Source organism: Suncus etruscus, chromosome 10 (genome assembly GCF_024139225.1).
Source record: "Suncus etruscus isolate mSunEtr1 chromosome 10, mSunEtr1.pri.cur, whole genome shotgun sequence".
Taxonomy (NCBI): domain Eukaryota; kingdom Metazoa; phylum Chordata; class Mammalia; order Eulipotyphla; family Soricidae; genus Suncus; species Suncus etruscus.
In genome coordinates, this window is record NC_064857.1 from 11802207 (window position 1) to 11825177 (window position 22971).

The following is a 22971-nucleotide window of genomic DNA, read 5'->3' on the forward strand; positions in this document are numbered from 1 at the left end:
AATTCTCACAAAGACTCCCCTCTCTGGTCCCATTCCCACCTGAGTTGCCTGTCTGCAGTCACAGTGAACCTTTCACTTCTAGCCTTTCTATGGCTAGAAGGAAAAGAAAGAAAAGCCACATGTTTTTTCACTCTTTCTCACTGCCTTGAATCTTCCTTTGGGTTGACTATGAAAGGTAGAACACCACGATGAGTTCTTTAATGCGCTGTTTCTCAAAATGGGTCATCTGACCCCAGCCCAAACGATACTGGCCTTGGGTATAATGGGAGAAAACTGGTTGTTTGCTTGAAGAAAACAGATTTCTAGGGTGTGTGGAGTATCCCCCCACTCCCTGGAAATGAGTGTAGTTGTTATAAACTGCTCTCCAGAAGTCGGTTTGATCTCCTTGCAGACTCTCCAGAGCCTCCTGTGCTGTATCTCATCTGCAGAGACAAAGGGGCAGAGGCATCCTATTCTGAAATACTTATCTTCATTCCAACCTTCTAAATGAAATTCTCATTTCCACTGTGTGATACTCAATTATTTGCCATAGAATTCAATGTGGCAGAGCTTCCTTCACTATTTTATGCTTCACTCTTTCATAGCGTAATTAATTTTAGAGATTAGTCACCTTCTGTATAATCTGTATTATGCCCTAATTATTAATACAATGACTGCATCATACAACATCCTTATTAATAGCCTATTTATTGCATATATGTCATATTTAAAAAAACTACAGGTAAGTTTAAAAATAAACAGTGATTCGGATTTGGGAAGGAATCTATTCAACCACGTGGACTACTGTCATTATTGCACCTTTGTATCTTCATTACTATAAATTTTATTTATAGTAAACTAAATATTTTAGGGAAAAATGGACAATAAACTAGTCAAAGAAAGGAAACTTCTTACCAGGATTTTATGTACTAACCAGTGAATATGTTACAGATAACATTCCGAGATGTTAACTCCATGATTATAATTTTTAAGTTAATAAAATTATATTGCATATTAAAATAATGATCAAAAATGAAATGTAAGTTTTGTATTAAGGAAGCCCAGTTTGCTAAAATAGCATTAATATCATTCATATCAGGTTTGATGGTAGCAATTAAAGTATTGTTTACTTAGGACAGAAAGGGCTATGGGGGGAGATGAACCAGTCATTTGAGATACACAGAATTTTCGTGAATTTAAGAGTAATCATTCTCAAAACAAATAGAAAATCATTAGATTCATCTGAATGTTCTAATGCTTATGTAACTCCAGATGATTTTATAAAACTTTGAATGCAAAAGTGGGACACTGGACTTTATATTCCTAAGAATCAGATTACATCCATTTATTATGAACTGACCATCATTTTTGAAAATAAAAGTACAGACGTGCCTTATTTTTAATTTCACAAATTCCTAACCAGCACCCCAAAGTAACATGTAAACAACCTCTGTGCTGCTCAATTTCCAATTTCTAGAATGAAGTAAATGTTACTTGATCTAATATGTGACTTTCTTGTTAACTTATATTTCATTCATATTAGTGTTAGTAATAGCAAAACGGGAAAAATTTCAGCTATTTTGTTTATAAAACAAAATGACAGGTTCGATCACCTGTCCAGAAAAGCCAGCAGCATTTTTTAACATACTCAAGAGTAAGATTTGGCCTAAGCCCTTAATACCTTCCTGAATGGCCATGCAACTAAATACCCTTAGAAGATGATACAAAAGGGAGAAAGAAGAGTATGGAGCAATTTTTACTTTTTCCCCTGGATAAGAAGAAAGAAGTTAAAGCAAATCCAGATATTTTTGAATGAATGGTGGTCATGTTTAATATACTCAGAGCTCTATAAAACTAGAGCCACTATCATATGTTTATAGAGATAATATACTTCAAGTCTCTTGCTTGCAAATTGATCTTTTTCAATTATCTTTTGATAATTTTGATGATCTTTTTCCTTATCAGTCACTTGTAGGGAACAATAAATAAAGTAGAAAAGGATGAATGTTTTTGCATATTTCTGTGGAAGAACGGAAAACATTTATACTTTGAGAGGTTCAGAAAAGTCACTGTACAGAATGGACAGTTTATATACACTATCTGTGCAATTTTCCTTGGCTGGGTATTTAAATGCAAGAGCTCCTTCGAGTCAAGCCACATTCATTCTTGTCCAAATCCCTCAGTCTCTTCTATCGCAAAAAGAAGTTTTTCCTTTAGTTGTTCATAACTCTTATATGGTGGTAGATCCAAGCGATTAAAGCTGAACAAAAACAAAAATAGATGTGTTTCAATAAAACAAACTAAAGAGATTTCTAGTAAGTAATTAAAAGCACATTTGATAGACAATTTTTTACACCAAGCCAATTCCCTGGACGTAAGACTTTTTTTGGTTTTGGTTCGATTCGGAGGCCACACCCGGTTGGGTTGTGCTCAGGTACTGCTATTGGCAGGGTTTGGGGGACCATGAGTGCCTGGTCTGCCATGTACTGGTCTGCCACAGCAAAGCAAGTGCCCTACCCATGCCACTATCACTCCTCTGCCCCTCCCACCAAAGGCTGATAATTTTAAAATTATCAGCACCGATGGATAAGCAGCACATTCGCCACAACTGCCTATGCCTTTTCGTGAAAAGGCACTGCCTGACCCCTTTCAGAGAACCTATAGATTAGGACAATACTAAGTTGAACAATAACTAATGACCTGAAGGAGCTAAAGAGCCAGTTTGCAGAACCAGTTCAGTGAAGGTAGTTGGAGATCCAAGCCCCTGCTTTAGGCCTCACAAGCCTCTTGGGAGGCTTCCACTAGCTGCCTTCAATACTAACCTGTGTTGCACATTGCCTCAGCCTATACCCTGCATTGGTACAAGGCTCCAACCATCTAACCAGGTGCAGAAATGTTGTATAAAGAAAGCAACACTCAGTGGGTGGCTCTTGTATTCTGGGCACTATTTCCTTTGAGGTGCAGAAGCTTCTCAGCTTCATATAGTCCCATCTATTTATCTCTGCTTTCACTTGTTTGGAGAGTACGGTTTCCTCTTTAAAGATACCTTTAGTCTCAATGTCATGGAGTGTTTGACCTACATGTTGTTCTATATACTTTATGGTTTCAGGTCTGATATCTAGATCTTTATTCCATTTGGATTTTACCTTTGTACATGATGTTAAATGGAGGTCTGAGTTTGCTCTTTTACAAGTGGCTAGCCAGTTGTGCCAACACCAATTCTTGAAAAGGCCTTCCCTGTTCCATTTAGGATTTCTTGCACCTTTATAAAAAATTAGGTGACAGTATATCTGGGGAACATTCTCTGAGTACTCAAGCCTGTTCCACTGATCTGAGGGTCTGTCTTTATTCCAACACCATGCTGTTTTGATAACTATTGCTTTGTAATACAGTTTAAAGTTGGGGTAAGTAATACCTCCCATATTCCTTTTCCCAAGTATTACTTTAGATATTCATGGGTGTTTATTGTTCCAAATGAATTTCAGATGGAGGTCTGAGTTTGCTCTTTTACAAGTGGCTAGCCAGTTGTGCCAACACCAATTCTTGAAAAGGCCTTCCCTGTTCCATTTAGGATTTCTTGCACCTTTATAAAAAATTAGGTGACAGTATATCTGGGGAACATTCTCTGAGTACTCAAGCCTGTTCCACTGATCTGAGGGTCTGTCTTTATTCCAACACCATGCTGTTTTGATAACTATTGCTTTGTAATAGAGTTTAAAGTTGGGGTAAGTAATACCTCCCATATTCCTTTTCCCAAGTATTACTTTAGATATTCGTGGGTGTTTATTGTTCCAAATGAATTTCAGAAGTGTATGATCCACTTCTTTGAAAAATGGCATGGGTATCTTTAGAGGGATCAAATTAAATCTGTACAAAACTTTGGAGAATACTGTCATTTTAATGATATTAATCCTGCCAATCCAAGAGCAGGGTATGGATTTCCATTTCCGTGTGTCTTCTCTTATTTCTTGTAGCAGGGTTTTATAGTTTTCTTTGTATAGGTCCTTCACATCTTTAGTCAAGTAGACTCCAAGGTACTTGAGTTTATGTGAGACTAACGTGAATGGGGTTGTTTTCTTAATATCCACCTCTTCCTTATCATTATTTGTGTATAAAACGGCCATTGGGAGAAACTATTCACCCAATACCCAACAGATAAGGGGTTAATATCCAAAATATACAAGGCACTGACAGAAATTTACAAGAAAAAAAAAACATCTAACCCCATCAAAAAATGGGGAGAAGAAATGAACAGACACTTTGACAAAAAAGAAATACAAATGGCTAAAAGGCACATGAAAAAATACTCGACATCACTAATCATCAGGGAGATGCAAATCAAAACAACTATGAGGTACCATCTCACACCAAAGAGATTGGCACACATCAGAAAGAATGAGAACAAGCAGTGCTGGCGGGGATGTGGAGAGAAAGGAACTCTTATTCACTGCTGGTGGGAATGCTGTCTGGTCCAACCTTTGTGGGAAGCGATATGGAGATTTCTCCAAAAGCTGGAAGTTGAGCTCCCGTACGATCCAGCTATACCACTCCTAGGGATATATCCTAGGAACACAAAAATACAATACAAAAATCCCTTTCTCACACCTATATTCATTGCAGCGTTGTTTACAATAGCCAGACTCTGGAGATAGCCTAGATGCCCCTCAATAGATGAATGGTTAAAGAAACTGTGGTACATATACACAATGGAATATTATGCAGCCATCAAAAGAGATGAAGTCATGAAATTTTCCTATACATGGATGTATATGGAATCTATTATGCTGAATGAAATAAGTCAGAGGGAGAGAGATAAACACAGAATGGTCTCACTCATCTATGGGTTTTGAGAAAAATGAAAAACATTTGTGTAATGATTCTCAGAGACAAAATAGAGGAGGACTGGAGGGTCCAGCTCCTGACATGAAGCGTTTAGTGCAGTCACAGAAATGATTACACTGAGAACTATCATAACAAAATGTGACTGAATGAGGGAAGTAGAAAGCCTGTCTAGAGTACAGGCCGGTGTTGGGTGGGGAGGAAGGACACTTGGTCATGGGAATGTTACACTGCTGAAGGATTATATATATATATATATATATGTATATGTATATATTTTATAAAAAATCAAAAAGAAAAAAAGAAAAAAGAAGGTTTCCCAATTCTTACCACAGGCTGTGTTCTTTATACTGGCTATATAGAAAGAGGAGGTACAGTAAATGCACCCCATATACACCTCAACCCAGGCCCTTTGCCTGGTCTGTATTGTGAATTGGGGGACAAAAAAAAAAGAAAGAAAGAAAGAAAGAAAGCAACGGTCACTTGAGTATTCTGGAAAATTACCTACTATCATACACTACAACTTAGAACAAACTCTGCATTCTCTGGCCATCTGTCTTCAAAGCTTCACTTCTAACCCAATAAGTCACTGCTTCCTCACCATTGTCATCTTTCTTCAGAATTCTCCAGTGCAGTTTTTATATAATCAGATATAATGAGCCCGTCATTATGGAGATCATTATCCGTCACTATGAACACTGCTTTACTCTCCTTTCTCTTTAGAACCGACAAACCCAAACTCAACTATTAAATGAATTCAACCCTCTCATTCACAATACCCCGACAGCTGGAACCTGGGGTGAGATCAGTATGAGTCTTTTGTTATCACTTTAAATGAACTAAGTTCAAGCAGGCAGTCTAGCAGAGCCAAATTCGTAGCCACACCTCTTTTATTTTCTGATAACTCATATTATCTCTGGAATTTTTTCTTTCTTTAGTTCAGCCACCCCACTCTTTTAAGACCTACCTTTAATTTAGAAAGTAGAAATAGCAGTTGATAACTATTCCTTCACAAACTCTAAAATCTACATCATTTAGTTTCTATTTACATTTTCAACTTCTTTCTATCCTTCTCTCCACTGATTCACAGAGTTCTGTTCAAACCACGACATCTTTCATTTCCTTGAAAACTCGTTTATGACTTTAATATCTTTACTAAGGACGCTACTAAAATGTGTTTTCCCTCTTTCCAAGAGCATGCTATTTGTCGAAGTGTACTTACACATTCTCTTTCCAAGAAGTCTTCCTGAACACCAATTTCAGATCACTATTCTCCATTATATTGCCTGGTTTATTTCCTCAAGGATTTTCTAGAACTTGCAAGTACTTATTTGTCTGCCTATTCATTATTCGCGTGTCTTTCCCTCAATGACAAGTACAAGGCAAGAAGCACTTCACTTTTATTTTATGCATAAGATGAAATCAAACTATTTGTTCAATCATTGGATCTCTTTCTCAAGTACTTAACCAGTAAGAAATCGTTTTTAAGTGTTTAGCTATATTGCAGCTGAAGAGAAAATACAACAACCTGGGTTGCATGCTAACCTGGGTTTGATCTCCAGTATTTCATACAGCCCCCAAATCAAAGGAGTAATACCTGAGCACAGAGCCAGTAGTAAACCCCTGAGCATTTCTGGGTGTGGTGCACCCTCCATTTTCCCAAAATATGCTCAGCTGTCGATTGTTACGATTGGTTTGTTTCAACCACTATAATGAATAGAAGTTATACTAGTCTTACATACATTTTCAAAAACTACAGATGCTGACTTAATATTTGGGATTCTTGAACTTACCATGTATGGCTTCTTGGTAACCAGGTATCTTTGCCAACTTTTTCAATGCAAAACTTTTGAGGCCCATTACTTCCTATACCAGGAAAAGAAGACAAAATGTTTCTAGTCCTTAAACTTAAGTGTTAAAAAGGAAGGTTATACCATGTAGTCATATCCATGACACAGAATGCATTCAAATAATGCTTATGATGAAGAAGCTTACTGTTGGAAATCAAAAAAAAATTTGTGAAGAGATACACACCTGCAGAATTCTGCCCCTTTCACAATAACCCTGTGAAGCAATGCAATGGCCAACCAGGCTATGTGAGACTTCCAATTTATCTTCTAGAAAGTATATTTAATGTTAACCATTAATATTTTTCTTATGATAAGATTCCTTTTATACAATACTTAAGAATAGTCCTTATTGGGTGTAAAGAGTTAGTACAGGAAGGCACTCACTTTGCATGCTGCTAACTCTCTGTGTAGGGTCCCCTAAGACTTGGCCAAGTCACTGCTGAACAGTCATGTAGAGTATCCCTGTGCACAGCCTGTTGTGGTACCCAAAAAACACGTCTACATGAAAAGAATAACTTACTGGCTGTCTAAAGTTCATTTCCACAAAATCACGTCCAGAGAAATCATGGTAACACTGTACTTACCCATGAGCTCAGCAAATCCCCCTAGAGGTAAACGGCAAGTTCCAGTGACAAACTGTAGAAGCCGCATTCTTACTTCATTGTCTGTCTCTTTCACAAACTGTGTAACAAAATAAAATTGATTTTAACACATATAGGTTTTCCTTGTGACAAAATAGCAAGTCTATATCTAAATAAACACCTCAATCAATGGTGATGAAACACCATTATTCAACAGTTGGTTTATTAAAAGACTTGACTAGAATACACTTAGAATATAATAGTACACCTAGAATATAGTTCACTTCAGTTCCCTCCTGGTGGATAATTAGACACTCAAATATTACTGTCTACAAATATGTTACAATAAATGTATTATGTACTAATTTACATAACTTAAGTATAAGATAAAACATATTGTCATGATATACATCCCATGTAAAGACACCACTTCTTTTTTTTTTTTTTTTTTTAGAATTGTACCATCTTAATATACTAAGGACCCAAGGGGAAAAATAAAACCTAAAATCTATAACTATAACTTTAGAACTTTATGAATATAATCTTGGGGGTGATGTTTGTATAATCCAAAAAACTTAAAACCTGAAAATCTTGAGCCAGAGCATCTCAGAGCCTTACACTCTTAGGATTTCTGCACTTCAGAATAAGAGACTTTGGGATTTAGATAGATCCTGAGGAACCAAAGACTCCGTGAAACTTTGAACATTTGCATTGAGATTCAGCAGAACTTTAAAATCCAGAATCCTGGAGTGTCCAAATGGGAAGTACCCTGAGGTGGGTCAATAGGCCAACCTTTCTTTTATACCTGGCTAGGGCTCTAAGATGCAGAAAAGGCTGGGGCTGGGATGGAAGTGGCTGGAAGAGAGGGCTGAGTGGTGGGGAAGATGAAGACACAACTTCTAAGGCTGGAGAGAGTACAGTGGTAATGCATGGCTTGCACATGGCTGACTTGCATTCGATCCCTCGCATCCCAGAAGGTCCCCTGGGAACCCACAAGAGTTAATTCCTGAGCTCAGTCAGGAGTAATCCCTGAGCAAAATTAAAAACAAAAACTCACAACTTTGGAAAATCCTTCTACAGTACTACAAAACTCCGGCTTATTTTTTACTTGAAAGCAAAACACACAAGAGCCTAACTTCATGACCAAGTTGCTCAAATGTACCCCAAGTCGTAATTTATGTGAGTAATATTTTTGAGTATTTCAAAATTCAAAAAAAAAAGTTCAATATTCATCTTCGAAGAAATTATTTTCATTACATTTCTCATTAGAAGCATACGTGCTTCATCTTTCTGGTAGAAAATGGACCAACTCCACTGCTAAGCTCCAAAGGAACATGTTGGGCACCAACTTTCCAGACAGACTGGCCCAGGCTGACAACTCTCGGGTCTTTTCAGAATAGGGGCAAGCAGATTCCATTCCTTTTTCTGCTTCAAGACACAGCAGCCTACAACCCACAGGAATAGCCAAATTCCAGAAGTTATCTTCTCAAACAGCCAGGCAAGCAAATGTGTTCTATAGATCTATAGATCCTGACCACATGGCCACAGGATATTGCGGAGTACCTCAACATTTCATATTGTTAGCCCAATAGGTCACAGAAAATGTGATGGGGAGTTGTATAGAAGCACACCAGGCTCAGCAGGTAAGCCTACATAGCCACACAGAAGGCACAATTAGCATGGACTACATGGCCCACTACAGTGACTTTAACACCAGGGAGAGATGTGAAAGTTATTCCAAAATGACCCTTCCTGATTTAAATTTTAGTAATATCATTTGCCTTTGTGTTGTAGCAAACAATATAAAGTACATTTGTGTGTGCCTACATGGGGGTGGGGTAGAAAGATGGGTGGGAAACTGGGAATACTGGTGGAAAGAAGGTCACACTGTTGATGGTGTTGGTGTTTGAACATTCATGCCGGAAACTTTATGATGAACCACTTGATAAATCAGTTACAATAGAAAAATCGAATGAAGTAGATGTAAATGTCCTCATTCACTTCTAGACTTATGTAAAATTTATAGACTCTTTGAGACTTGCTAAAAGATATTTTATCTACAATTATTACCGTGAAACTATTAAAGAAAATTTTTGTCCTTAGTTCTGTTTTATTTCAGGAAAGGAAAAGAAAATAAGCAATAAAAATACTTAACATATTGTCATGCTGTTATTTATGAATCAGAACCAAATGAATAAAACTATGTTCAAAGTTTAAAGATTAGGTTTGACTTATTTTACTAGAAAATACTTTCTCTGAATATGCTTTGAAAAAGACAAAAGAAAAATACCTGCCAAAACCAAATGATCTGCTTGCTATTTCTTGTATAATGTCGATAGGCAGTATTTCTCTGCCAGTCTGTCAAGTCCACCTCTTGCATTCCACACAACATAACCTGGGTAAGAAGCAGAGTATCAAGTATGTCATAGTATAGATTTAGTGATGAGAAAAACATGGTGCAACTAATATCCACTTATGTACATGCATATTTATATGAACACTTTGAACTCTAGAAATCATCATGATAAATCCAACAAACTTGTACGCAAAGTTTTGGTACTTTATCCACATTTACAGATATCAAAAAAAAAACAATGTAACTGTCAATCAATAAAAACATTAAATGATTAGATATTAGATCTCCTTTTCAATAGCTATTTCAAACTAGACATAAGAATTTTAAATATGTAATTTGAAAACTGTGTTATATTAGTATTTAAACATGAAAAAATACAGACTTGCTAGTCATTTATTCAGGCTATTTGGGAATAAAGTAGTGTACATATAAAATAATGTAATACAGATTAATATACATGGGATAAAAGGCATAATTAAATACAGTATAATAGGTTTATTCCACAAATCAATGTTATAAATTACCAGTAATAAAAGAAACTAAGTACAGAACTACTTGAGTTCTGATAGATGTATGAAGCTATGTTACCAGAGCATATCTTGTACAATATTTCTATTGTGTCCCTTTTCTCACAATGCTAGAGCTTGAACCATGTCCTCACTCGTTAGGCATGAGCTCTAACCCAGAGTCATATCTTCACCCCCTTTCTGTCCCTTTCGTAGTAAAGGCTATCATCATTTCTGACTTATGTGATAATTTACCGGATTATTTATTATGCATATAATTTACAGAAAAACACATTCTGTTTTATTTTCTTTCTTTTCCATTTGTCACATTTTTTTTGAGATCAAACTGTAGTATGTACTAGTATTTTATATGAAAATACAATTTACTTATCCATTCATTCACTTGATGCATTAAGGTCACTTCAAAATTTTTGAATAAAATTATGATGAACATTTACATACAACTGACTCTGTAATTGTATTTCATTTCACTTGGATTACCATTTAATAATTAAATTTATCAACTAACAGTACATGTTTTAATTTTGTTTGCCTTGGGAGAATGGGAGATTTGGACTGGTACCAGCCAGTGTGCAGGCATTACAGGGGACTGTAAGAGGTGCTAGGGACTGAACCCAGGTTGGTTACCTTACCTACTAGCCTTTACATAATACTAGCCTTTAATTCATTTTTAGTTCGTATTTCCCCAACAGTTGTGACCTAATTCTAATCAATTTTTGTCTTTTCATTGAGTTATAAACAGTCTGGTTTAGATTCTGGAGAGGTTTTGAAGGGGAGCCCTACAGTGAGAAGTTCATCTTAGGATAGGGAGGGGAAAGGGCATGGAGCCTGTATGCAGGGCATGTACATTTTTTTTGTTTTGTTTTGTTTTTGGGCCACACCCAGCAGCGCTCAGGGGTTTCTCCTAGCTCTATGCTCAGAAATTGCTCCTGGCAGGCTCGCGGGACCATCTAGAATGCAGGAATTCGAACCACCGTCCTTCTGCATGCAAGGCAAATGCCCTACTTCAATGCTATTTCTCCGGCCCCTGCATGTACATTTTTAAAAAAATCTCAACACCCAGACTCTAACAAATGAATTTTAAAAGGTGTCTGTCAAGATGGCAAGCTGAGAGTGGATGGGAATGGTTGGCAGGTAATGAGAGAGAATCTGGGGATACTGAATCTAAGAGAATCTGAGGAAAGTTGACACTAGATGGGATTGGTGATAGAATACTGTATGTCTAAAGCTCAACTATGAATTTTTATAAATGACAGTCCTTAATAGAACAAAAAAATATGGCCTCAACACAGCACTGTTTGCCATTTCTTTCATGCACCAAGTGTCCTTTGCAGAGAATAAGCTTGAGTTTTGATTTGTACACGTAGATACTTTGTTTTCTCCCTAAGAAACCAGTATGTATCTTCTATGATTTCTAACTTTCATATTTACATTTGTTATTTATTTTAAATCCTTGTAGGACAGAGAGATGGTGCATGGATTGAGGTGCTTGCTGTAGCTGACCCCACCTCAAACTCCAGAACCACATGGTTCCTTGAGCATTGCCAGGTACAGTCCTAGAGGAACCAGAGCACCAAGGGAGTAGCCAGAGAGGTGTCTGAATATCACTGGTATGGCCAGGTCAATTCTGACACTGCAGGACCCAAGAGCACTGCATTTTCAGACCAGCCAGACTCGCCAAGAATTGCAAGAATCGCTAAGGGGGCCTCTGACCTCCTGAACACTACTGCTTATACCCCTAAGTACTATTACTTATAAATAAAAGATGAAATAGAAGCTAAGGTTAATTTTCACCCATGTTGATCCAGCACAATTTCTTGAAAATATTTCATTTTCCACAAAATATCTTACCCACTCCTGTATAAAATCAGCAATGTATGTTGGGACTATTGCAAAAACTTTATTATGAACTACTATTTGTTCATACTTTCACAGATACCACACAGTATCCTGTAAAAAATGTCTGAAATTAGATAAAAAAGATCCTTGAGTTTGTCCTTTCTCAAAGTTGTTCTGGTTCAACAACAGCCTTTGAATGCCCCGTAATTTTATAATCAGTCTATCAAGCTACCAAAACTTCTGCTAGTATGCTGACTGGTATTATGTGGAACAACTAGATAAGAACTGATGAGCTTAGAATAGCACGTCTTCTCATGGCATAGATTCATTTAAAATTTTTTGATTTTCCTAAGCAGTGTTTTTGGGTTACCTTTGGTTAAGTGTGGGTTTATTTTAATGCATTCATAAATGAAATTTTATGATTTAATTTTCTCCTAAATTTTGCTAATACACAAAGGGCATATTATTAACTTTATGTTACTAACCTTGTAACCTATAGTCATTAAATTCGATCATTTATGGAACTTTCTCTTCTCCCTAGAAAGTTCCTTAGTATTTTCTGAATTGCCAATCATGTTATCATTAGTAAAAAACATATTTTTGGGGGCAAGAGAGATAGCAGTGGATAAGGCACTTGTCTTGCATGCAGCAGACCTGTGTTCACTCTATTACCACATATGGTATCCCACTCTACCCCACCCCATCCCACTAAACCCCAACAAGAGTGATTCCTTGAACATACAGCCAAGAATAAGCACTGAGTACAATTGGGTCCCAAAACAACCTGAACACATTTTTACTTCTTTCCAATCTTTTTTATTGGGGTGGAGGACATATGGTAGAATACAGAATATAAGTTGTGGGAATAGCTATCTTTGAGCATCTCAATGAAAATTATTTTAAGTATCAACATTACCTAGAATGATGTTATTTTCAACCTTTTATATTGATGTCCTTTATCAAACTATCAAAGTTGTTTTCTGTTCTATAAAGAATGACTTTCATCATCTCATTTTATTTCATTAATTGTTAAGAGAAATAACAAATGCAAGTAAAAGAACAAGAGGAATAAAAAAATAATCAAAAGCAACACTGACCGCCCCATCTGTATTTTCTATACTAAATACCTTAGCATTGTGAGTTAAAGACAAATCAGAAGCCAAATTGTCTATAGTCTATTAAATGATCACATATCCAAACTATATAACAGGGTTTTCTGTGAAAATACTATACATGTTAGCAAGTGTTATATAAAAGTATACATTTAATTATTGCCTTTTTAATTTATTTGTGTTAAGATTAACCTCTAAAGTTGAATTTCTATCATGAAATTTTAAAACTAAAGTACTAAGCATTAGAAAATGATGGCCTCAGGAGACTACAACAGAAAATTAACATGGAAATATGTGCTGTGCTATGCTGTGCTGTACTGTACTATACTATAATTGTCACTGAGTGTCCAATTCTAGTCTTCACATACCTTTGTCCCAGTTTACGCACTCCTTTCTGCTTTCCCTTCAGTAGCTGGCCTAACTGGACTTATAGCTCAAAAGTTCATTTTTGTTTTATGTAGCTCATCTGGTACCGTATGAGTGAAATCATATCACATTTCTCTGGTTTGTCTCACTAAAGAAGTATGCTACCATACTATCTGTGTTAAAACATCTCTCTTTGACCAGGAGGATAATGTTATTCCAAATGGTAGATATTTTAGTTGTATGAATTCTGGAAATATAATTGTTTGCTTTTCTTTTGAATCTTATGAAGATTGGATTCGAGATAAGAACTCTTAAAAATTTTAAATTCTGATGTATTTGCAATTTTATAAGGAAATTGTTTAAAAAAAAAAAGGGTGGTCAGGCTCAGTGTCTTGATTTATGTAACTTTTTTTTTTCCTCCCCTAATTTCAAGACTTGAACTTCGTATAGACCAAGATAGCTAATGTTAGTATAGGTCTAGGGACAAAGGATATGAGGCTCAAAAGGAGTGGAGTACATGCCCAACAAATTTAGACTCTGGGTTGGAGCCCACATTCTACATATGTCACCCTGACACTCCTCCACCTTGCCCCAATCTACCCCACACTGTACTACGGTAGTTTGGTCAAAGGTCACAGGGAGCCAATGACAAAAAACGTGACCAGACTAAGAGGACCTGCTCAGGAAACCTTAATGTCCGATTATGTTCTATTTCATACAAATAAAAGTAGACTTTAGGGATTAATAAACAATAATCATTAGGGAAATATAAATCAAAACCACAATGCGATGCTATGTTCTATTGTCCTAGAATTTTTATTATAAAAACCCAGAAAATGGAAAGTAACAAATATTGGCAAAGATGTGGAAAAATTAGAACTTCTGTACACTGTTGGTGGGATTTTAAATAATACACTATAAAGCTGTTCCTCAAAAAATTAAATATAAACTTAATATATAATTCAACATTATCTTATCTATTTATAAGTCTCAAAGAACTGAAGAAGTTTCTCAAGGAGATATTTATATTTTCATGTTCACATTATTTCAAATGGCCTAAAGGAGGAAGGAAGTCTCATCTATTGCTGGGTAATTGGATAAACAAAATGTAAAATGTACATATTCAGAGAAAAACTAAGTAGCCTTAAATATAAATTCTGGTACATGCTACAATATCAGTAAACACAGAGACATTATGTTAAGTAAAAAACACCAGTTGCAAAAAGACAACTTACTCTATAACTTTACTTATATAAGATGCCAAGATTAGTCCAATTTATAGTTAGTGGATTTCAATTTTATATGATGACAGAGTCCTGGAGAGGTTGTACAAAAATGTGAACATATTACCAAACAGTAATATTTCATGGTTAAGATGGTAATTTTCATGCTATATATTTTAATATATCCACATTTCCTGATATATATTTAGTCAGTTTAATTATAGTTTCAAAAACACTGAAGAGGAAAAACTTTTGATTTTGGAGGCAAGTCCCTACTAAACCAGAATCTCAGAAAGGTCCCAAAATGATTCATATGATTACAGATATGCTCAAGAATTACTTACTGCTGACAGAATGGATTATAACTTTGACATCATTATTTAATAGCATTATAACCTTGCCATCACCATGGATCAGAAAGCCTAATGAAGATCCATACGCATGCAGGATTTAATATCCTTAACACATGCAGAAATGGCAGAATGTATGAGGAGATTCCAGATTATGCCACATGGTTTAAAAATGTGTGGCTAGCTTTCTGTAGCATCACCATAAGCCCTTCCTCCCACTACCATTCCCTAGAGTAATAAAAGAGGCTGACCTCCAATTCTTTTTCATCGAAGTACTGTAGCCACTGAAGGGGAACAACTTCATTAAAACCATCAAGGAATGCTTTGGTTTGTTCTTGTACCCCTCGAGAAAAACGCCATTCTGTCATTAAGCTGAAAATCAAGACGGTATTTAAAAATAGGTGATTTATGTGGAGGTAAAAGGCTCAAACACCAAGCACTTCTTAAATTCCTTCTCTTCTCCTAAATATACCATTATAGATATTTGTATCACAACCACGAGTGTATACATTTTAAGAGCTAGTACATGCTTCCATCTGGAAAAGTCTACCATATTCATTACTACAGAAAATATTATGTTTCAAAATAAATAGGGCTCTAACTTATAAGACAAAGTCTAGCAGTTATTAATTCTTGCTAATTTCTAAATAACTCCAAACACTGCATGCTGATACAGCAATGAATAGCTATAGTCAATAGTAAAAATAAAATAAAATAAAATATAAAACCATCCCTCCACTGAAGCAATTCTGAAAGATGGCTTGAGAACTCATGACTTAAGCTAATTCAAAGGCTTCTAGAGAAGGAAGGGAAGAGAGACTGTGTTCATAATAGAAAGTAAAAATCTGTCTTGTCTAAGCACAGCTATGTGTGACCCCCAAACAAGTACAACAAAAATTTCATCTTCACATAGATCTCAAAACTAGTCTTCCCCAAAATTATTTTGATTTCCCAATCTTGGTTTGTTTGTTGTATTTGTTTTGTGTTTGTGGGCACTTATGAGTGCCCTACTATGCTATACCCATTATGCTATCCCTCCTATTTTCTTATAAATATGCTCACTCTGAGAGAGTTAAGCAACATAGCTGAAAACAAAACAAAAAAAAACATGAGTTATGTCTGGTAATTTTTCTATACAGAAAAAAATAGGGAGAAAGAGAAGATGAGACTAAAAAGGCCATATTAAATTAGTATACACATATAAACCAAGGATACATAATGGAAACTCACTGCAAAAGGGGAAGAAAGAAATGCTATAAATTTCTAAGAGAACAGCACAGCAACATCAGATTTTCTGACCTAATCACTTCATATTTTTAAAAATCTATTTTACAAAAACAAAAGTAGCAGCCCACACAGATTGATGTGTTAAGGGTGTTTTCTGTTGTGTTGAATGGCCCAAATTAGACTCTACTCGAATGGCATGTAGAAAGAAAAATAGCCAAGTAACATAGAATGCACATACCAAACTGTATCTTGCTATTAGAAAATGAGTTAAATATGGGGCCAGAGCTAATGATAATACAGCGGTAGGGCATTTGCCTTGCACACAGCTGACCTAGAACGGACCTTGGTTCAATCCCCGGTGTCCCATATAGTCCCCAAAGACAGGAAGATTTCTGAGCGCATAGCCAGGAGTAACCCCTGAGCGTCACTGAGTATACTCCCTCACCAAAAAAAAAAAGAAAGAAAACGAGTTAGGAACATCCCAATTGAGCTGGAGGGTGGAAAACACTAGAGCAATGTGTTTGATAACTCAATTTTGATACAAAAATTGTGAAAGAAGAGAGAGATGATACTAAGATGGGCAGTAGAAAAAGAGGGAAAAAAAATCTACAAATGAAAAAGAATACTAAAAGCATGAAAGTAGCATCCGTGATAGAAATATCAAGAAGGGTAAAACATAGGGGCCGAAGAGATAGCATGGAGGTAAGGCATTTGCCTTTCTTGCAGAAGGTCAGTGGTTCGAATCCCGGCACCCCATATGGTCCCCCGAGCCTGCCAGGAGCGATTTCTGAACATGGAGCCAGGAGTAACCCCTGAGCCCTGCCGGGTGTGACCCAAAAACAAACAAACAAACAATCAGAAAAAAAGAAGGGATTCGATTCTGGTGTTAACATAGGTCACTAGAAGCAGGTAAATTATGACCTACTGGTAAAATCTTAACCTGCAATCTTTTTTAAAAATACAATTTGTGAAGAGTTTTTACATGATATTTTATGATTTGGACATTACATGAAATCAAATTCAGTGTCGACAGAAGCAGAGCAATGTAGTTGTAAAAGAGATTATATATATAGAGTACAAGTATAAAATATTTACTATCTGTTTTCTTCTTTGAAAGTTTGGATTTACTTGGCTACTTAATAAAAATTCTTTCCAATTTTCGGATAGCTTTAATTAAAAGAACAAACAACAAATGAAACCCAGAAAACCCAAAGTCAAAAAGGCAAATTACTTAGAAAAGCAGATGGAATAAAAGTCTTCAAAATGATATACTTTTTGGAAATGAAGAAATTGCAAAACATCATTAATATAAAAAGTGAAGAACAACAAGAGATCATAAAATTTGAGAAAATACACAAGAAGCATACTGTTGAGAAGAATATAAAAGTAGGGGCTGGAGGGATAGAATGGAGGTAGGGCATTTGCCTTGCATGCAGAAGGACGGTGGTTTGAATCCTGGCATCCCATATCATTCCCTGAGCCTGCCAGGAGCGATTTCTGAGCATAGAGCCAAGAGTAACTCCTGAGCACTGCCAGGTGTGACTCAAAAACCAAAAAAAAGTATAATGGAAATAAGGGAAGCTTTTTTCTTTAAAGGGTATTTTGAATTTTAAATATAACTTTATAAATTACGAATAAAAATAAGATCAAGTTAAGAGAAATAAATGAAAAAAGGCAAGTGAAGGAAGGAACAAATATGGAACACAGATAAAATAATGGCAAACTTTAAACATGTTTTTGTTGAAGATCTAGAATTAAAGTCAATATTTAATTACCCAATATATTCATCCTTGTTCTCTTCAGTGACCAGGATATTGGAACCTCCTAACTTTAGATCATGTGAAGTAACTTTCCCCAAAATCTCCATGTCAACAGAAAAGTACATTTCTAAGCCACATTCTTCAATGTTGTTGTCTCTGAGGGACATAAACAAATACATATTAATATATATATATAGAAAAAAAGATAAAGGGGCCGGGTAGGTGGCGCTGGAGGTAAGGTGTCTGCCTTGCAAGCGCTAGCCAAGGAAGGACCGCGGTTCGATCCCCCGGCGTCCCATATGGTCCCCCCAAGCTAGGGGCGATTTCTGAGCACATAGCCTGAGCGTCAAACGGGTGTGGCCCAAAAACCAAAAACCAAAAAAAAAAAAAAAAAAAAAAAAAAAGAAAAAAAGATAAAAAGATATATAACCACTGCTTAGTGAGATATATAAATTGTTTTCCAGAAAATGCCATACTGACGGAGAAAGCTTCATACCTTATCCAGATAAGAGAATTATAAAATTCAGTATCAATAGATTCCAAATCCTTAATGGTGAGTTTTTTACTTAGCATCCGCTTATAGAATGGTAAAGAGAAACCAGTGTCAATAAACTTCCCATGAAAAAGTGCCTGTCAAAGAAGAAAAAATTAATGAATAACAATTTTCATTGAAAAATAAAACTCCTGAAAATTCCTAAAACATTAACGAAGTACAATTTCATTGAATAACAACTCAGATTTTGCATTTATAAAAAAGTAAGCTAAAATTAGGATTTAATTTATAAATTAAAGGGCCTTTAAAAACTAAGCAGCCTAATTAGGATTGGAGTGATAGTACAGCAGAAGGGCTTTTGCCTTGCACCACTCCATTCATTTGCCTTGCACCCGGGTTAATTCCCGACATCCCATATGGTCCCCTTAGCAAGGTCATAAGTAATTCCAAGTCAAGACCAGGAATAATCTCTGAGCCTCACTGGGTGTGCCCCACCCCCAGAAAAAAAAAACAAGTAAAAATAAAAGCTAAGCAACTTACTCAAAAATCCTCAAATTCACAACATAGGCATTCAAAAATATATGCTATAGTTTGATATAAGGCAAATTTCCTTGGTAAAAAATTTGTGAATACATCTAAACAAGCTCCATACATTAAGAACTGTAAAATGCTTTTGAAATAAATGAAGCTTAAATAAACAAAGAAAGAAAAGAATGAAAAGTAGACTCACCATAGCAATAAAACGACCAATAAAACAGAAGTATGAAAGATGGTCTGGATTAATGGTTGATGCTGGATTTATCTGTAGACAGTAGTTGTTCTTGCCAGCATACTCAAATAAGCAATACATTGGATTCAAAACTTCATGTGAAAGCAAGAAAAACCACTCTCTAAAAGAAAATAATGAGCAGCTTTTAGTATTTATATAGACATATATTTAAAAAGTACAGCCAAACATATATCATACCTCTGCTCTGGAGCCATTTTTTAAAAACTCCATTGTATAATTTCTTGGCCTCCCAAAAAGTATTTTCATGGTATAGATGGGCCCCCACTCAATGTTTCCTGCCAGTTTCTGTACTGCTGAAATTTTCACAAGCAAAAATTCCATATTCCTGACATATAGCATGCTTATTTCTATACTATATCTTTTGCTGGAAATGTTTCAACTTCAACTCAGCCCATACGAATCCCACTTTTCCTTTCAAGTCCAGCATAGATGCTGTTTCAATAAGTTCTAGCATTAGCTCTATCATTTATGGGATATTTTGTAATAACCTCACAATTTTATTAATTTTCTGTATATGATCTGCCCACCTACAAGATCCTAAGTACATCAAGTCAAAAACCACATCTCTCTAAATTTTTTATCCTTAACTCTAAAGAAGACAGCTGCATACCACATGTTTTAATAAATAATTGCAGGTGATAACTGATACACTGCCCTCTTGTTGTGCAACACTTAATTTTATTACCACATTAAAAACGGAACTAAAAATTGGAAAGAAGTTTTTGAATATATCTTTCAAGTTTCTAAATTATATCTATAACTAAGTATGCCACTTCTTTCTCATTAAAAGTAAATTCAAAATATAATCCAGCTAGATAATAAAATTCACAAGTTCTATTATGATATACTCAATTAGCAAAAACTCTCCAATACCATTTATATTCTCCTTTTTAAAAAAAAAATTTTTTTTTTTGTTTTTTGGGCCACATCTGGAGGCGCTCAGAATTTATTCCTGGTTGTGCACTCAGGAATCACTCGTGGAGGTACTCAGGGAACCATATGGAATGCCAGAAATCAAACCCAGCTTGCCTGCATGAAGGCAAATGCCCTGACCATTGTACTATCTCTCTGACCCTCAACACCATTTATTCTTAAGGCAGGGATCCAAATATAAATGTGCTGAGGAATCAGTGTTAAGTATGTTCAAGTATTTACACGAGCGTTGCATTCTCTTGGCAGCAATCCTCTCTTTCCTCATTTAACTCTGACCAAAAAAAAATTGTTAATGTTAAGAGAAAAATTAAGATTACTGATTAAGCTAGAGACAAAGTACAGCAGTTAAGATGCTTGCCTTGCACTCAGCCAACCCAGGTTCAATCTTCGGAATCCCAGAGTAACTGCCTGTTGAGCACAGAACCAAGAGTAACCCCTGAGCTTTGCCAAGTATGGCCCCAAAAAGCAAAAGGAAAAGAAAAATATGAAAAGAATTATTAGCTACAGTATTATAATCTTTAGAAGACTGGGCAGTGGTGGGCGCAGTATTGAAAATGTTGATAACTTTAAAGAGAAAGCGGCTACCTCTCAATCCAGTCAACCGATGCCATAGGAGAAGGTACAAATACAGGTTAGTGTTGAGAGAATCAGGGGTTTTGATTCCTCAATATAATCCAGTGGTTCTTCTAATATGTTAATTGATGCAAAAATAAAATCACTATGGGAGCCACCACTCTTTGGATAGCTCTCTGACCTGTTCACAAATGCTTGCTCTATAGCTTCTAAAAGTAATCATAAAAAGAAAACACGGACTTTAGAAGGGAGACCCTAAACAAAATTCACAAAATAAAATTCAGTGCCTAATAGTATAGTAGTTGACCCAAGTGGACTTCCAGCTGTGTTGAAGCTGAATTAGACATATTTCCAGTGATGACAACTTAACAACACAACTAGTGAAAATGAGTTTAGACACACACATAAAAAGCAGAAATAAAATCATCAGCTACTGCATTAAGTTTTAGTGAACAACATCCAAAGAAAAAACACAATACTTTTATAAAAATACAGCATTTAACTGATATACTCTCAGAAAGGCCAATTCTACCAAAGTGCTTGCTTAGACAGCACTTATACTAAAATAGGAAAAATTCTATCTAGCTAGTAAGAGGCAGAAGAGTTCACTTTCAACATTTTCAACATTTCAACCCTTTTCTATATTTTCAAATGAAAAATATAAAAAATGAAACAATAGATGAGCTAGCAGAACCTAGAGAAGAAAATGAAGAAACAATAAATACACTAATTAAGAAAAAAATATATCAGAAGCAGCAAAAAAGTAGGGGAGTACTATAACAGTGACAGTTTGGCAAACTTCAAAACAAAATGGAAAAGCATAAAGACAAAAATGATCAGAAAAAGATGACAGATGTGTAAGACTGACAAAGGAGATTCCACATACCCATGACTGATGTTCCTGAAGAAAAACAGAACAAATGGAACAGAAAAAATATTCAAAACGTAATAGAAGAAAAGTTCCTTTAGCTTAAGGACGATCTTAATATGTTCATTATAAAGATAAGAGATAGTCAACGATGAAATCAACAAACTTAAAAAAAAAAACCAGACCCCAAAACAAAACAAATGTAGATCCCCAGGGTAAAAAATGCTTCCTATAACAGCTGGCCTCCCACTCTGCAGTGATAATAGTCAATGATTGAGATAGTAAAAAGAACACAGAGTACTAGAAAAAATTATGGAGGAAACTTATATCCAAGATAGTTATGACTGGATGATACAAAAGTAACAAAAAAAATTCTCAAACATGCAAAAACTAAGGAATAAATCAACCTAGTGAACAATTAAGTAAATCAAACTAATACATGAATCATCATAAAATATTTGAGAATAAAAAAGGCCATGACATGGAAGAAATGACCAGATGTATCAAAAACACTAAAACAGAAACCTAAATTCAAACAGTTGAAGTAAATAAGGATCCATATAAGAATGTTAATATTATTTAGATATTATAAAAACAATACTAATATTCTTAATGTCTGACTATCTGTATATTTTTTGGTTTTGGGGCTGCACCCAGTTTGTTTCTCCAGGCTCTGCTCAGAAATGATTTCTGGTAAGCTCAGGAGGCCTTACGGAATGCTGGGGACCAAACCCAATTGGCCATGTGCAAGGCAAATGCCCTACCTGCTAAACTATCATTCAGGCCCTGAGCATTTCTAATATTAAAATAAATCACAGATGTGATATGAACTTTCATTGCGATTGGAAGTGGCATTCTTTTCTGCAAAAGCTTAATAATACTCTGGGTCAGAAAATATGCTAATATAAAAAAAAACTTTGATAATCCACATATATATAGCTGTCTGTTCTGAGTAGCTGTGCCTGGTCCTTCATCTCTTTATGCCAATTGTACTAGAATTGTGATCTTGTAATTCTGTACACTTATGAAATCTAAGTTCAAAGGAGAGTTGATTCTATGAAACTGCAAGATTAATTCTTGGAAAGAGTCAATAAAAGCATTTTTGTCCCCGCCCCAAAAGAAAGCATTTTTAAAACATAAATCAGTCACATTTGGTGTAAGATAAGAAACTGAGAAGAAATTTTAAGTGTAAAATAATTTTCCATTGATAATGCTTCACAAGTGTATGTATCATCGATCATATTTAAGGTGAAAAATGTCTTTCTCAGAAGGTCTCAGATTGGATTAAAAACACAAGCACAAAAA

The 22971-nt window shown here is 35.6% G+C and overlaps 1 protein-coding gene and 1 non-coding gene across 3 annotated transcripts in view; one reads left to right on the forward strand and one right to left on the reverse strand.

The window, feature by feature from the left end:
• Window positions 1-670: 670 nt before the first annotated feature.
• WWP1 (WW domain containing E3 ubiquitin protein ligase 1) overlaps window positions 671-22971 on the reverse strand; it is an 88266-nt gene continuing 65965 nt past the window's right edge. For both annotated transcript variants that reach the window (XM_049782143.1, XM_049782142.1), the window contains exons 17-24: window positions 19233-19392; window positions 18506-18639; window positions 18025-18165; window positions 15274-15394; window positions 9540-9644; window positions 7253-7349; window positions 6612-6684; window positions 671-2239 (exon numbers count right to left, since the gene is read on the reverse strand). In XM_049782143.1, the coding sequence (XP_049638100.1) occupies window positions 2140-2239; window positions 6612-6684; window positions 7253-7349; window positions 9540-9644; window positions 15274-15394; window positions 18025-18165; window positions 18506-18639; window positions 19233-19392 (931 nt within the window). In that variant the 3' untranslated portion in view covers window positions 671-2139. The remainder of the gene's footprint in view (window positions 2240-6611; window positions 6685-7252; window positions 7350-9539; window positions 9645-15273; window positions 15395-18024; window positions 18166-18505; window positions 18640-19232; window positions 19393-22971) is intronic.
• Window positions 5132-5264, forward strand: LOC126021131 (small nucleolar RNA SNORA51). Its single transcript, XR_007499741.1, has one exon. It is a non-coding gene; the product is annotated as a small nucleolar RNA SNORA51 (small nucleolar RNA).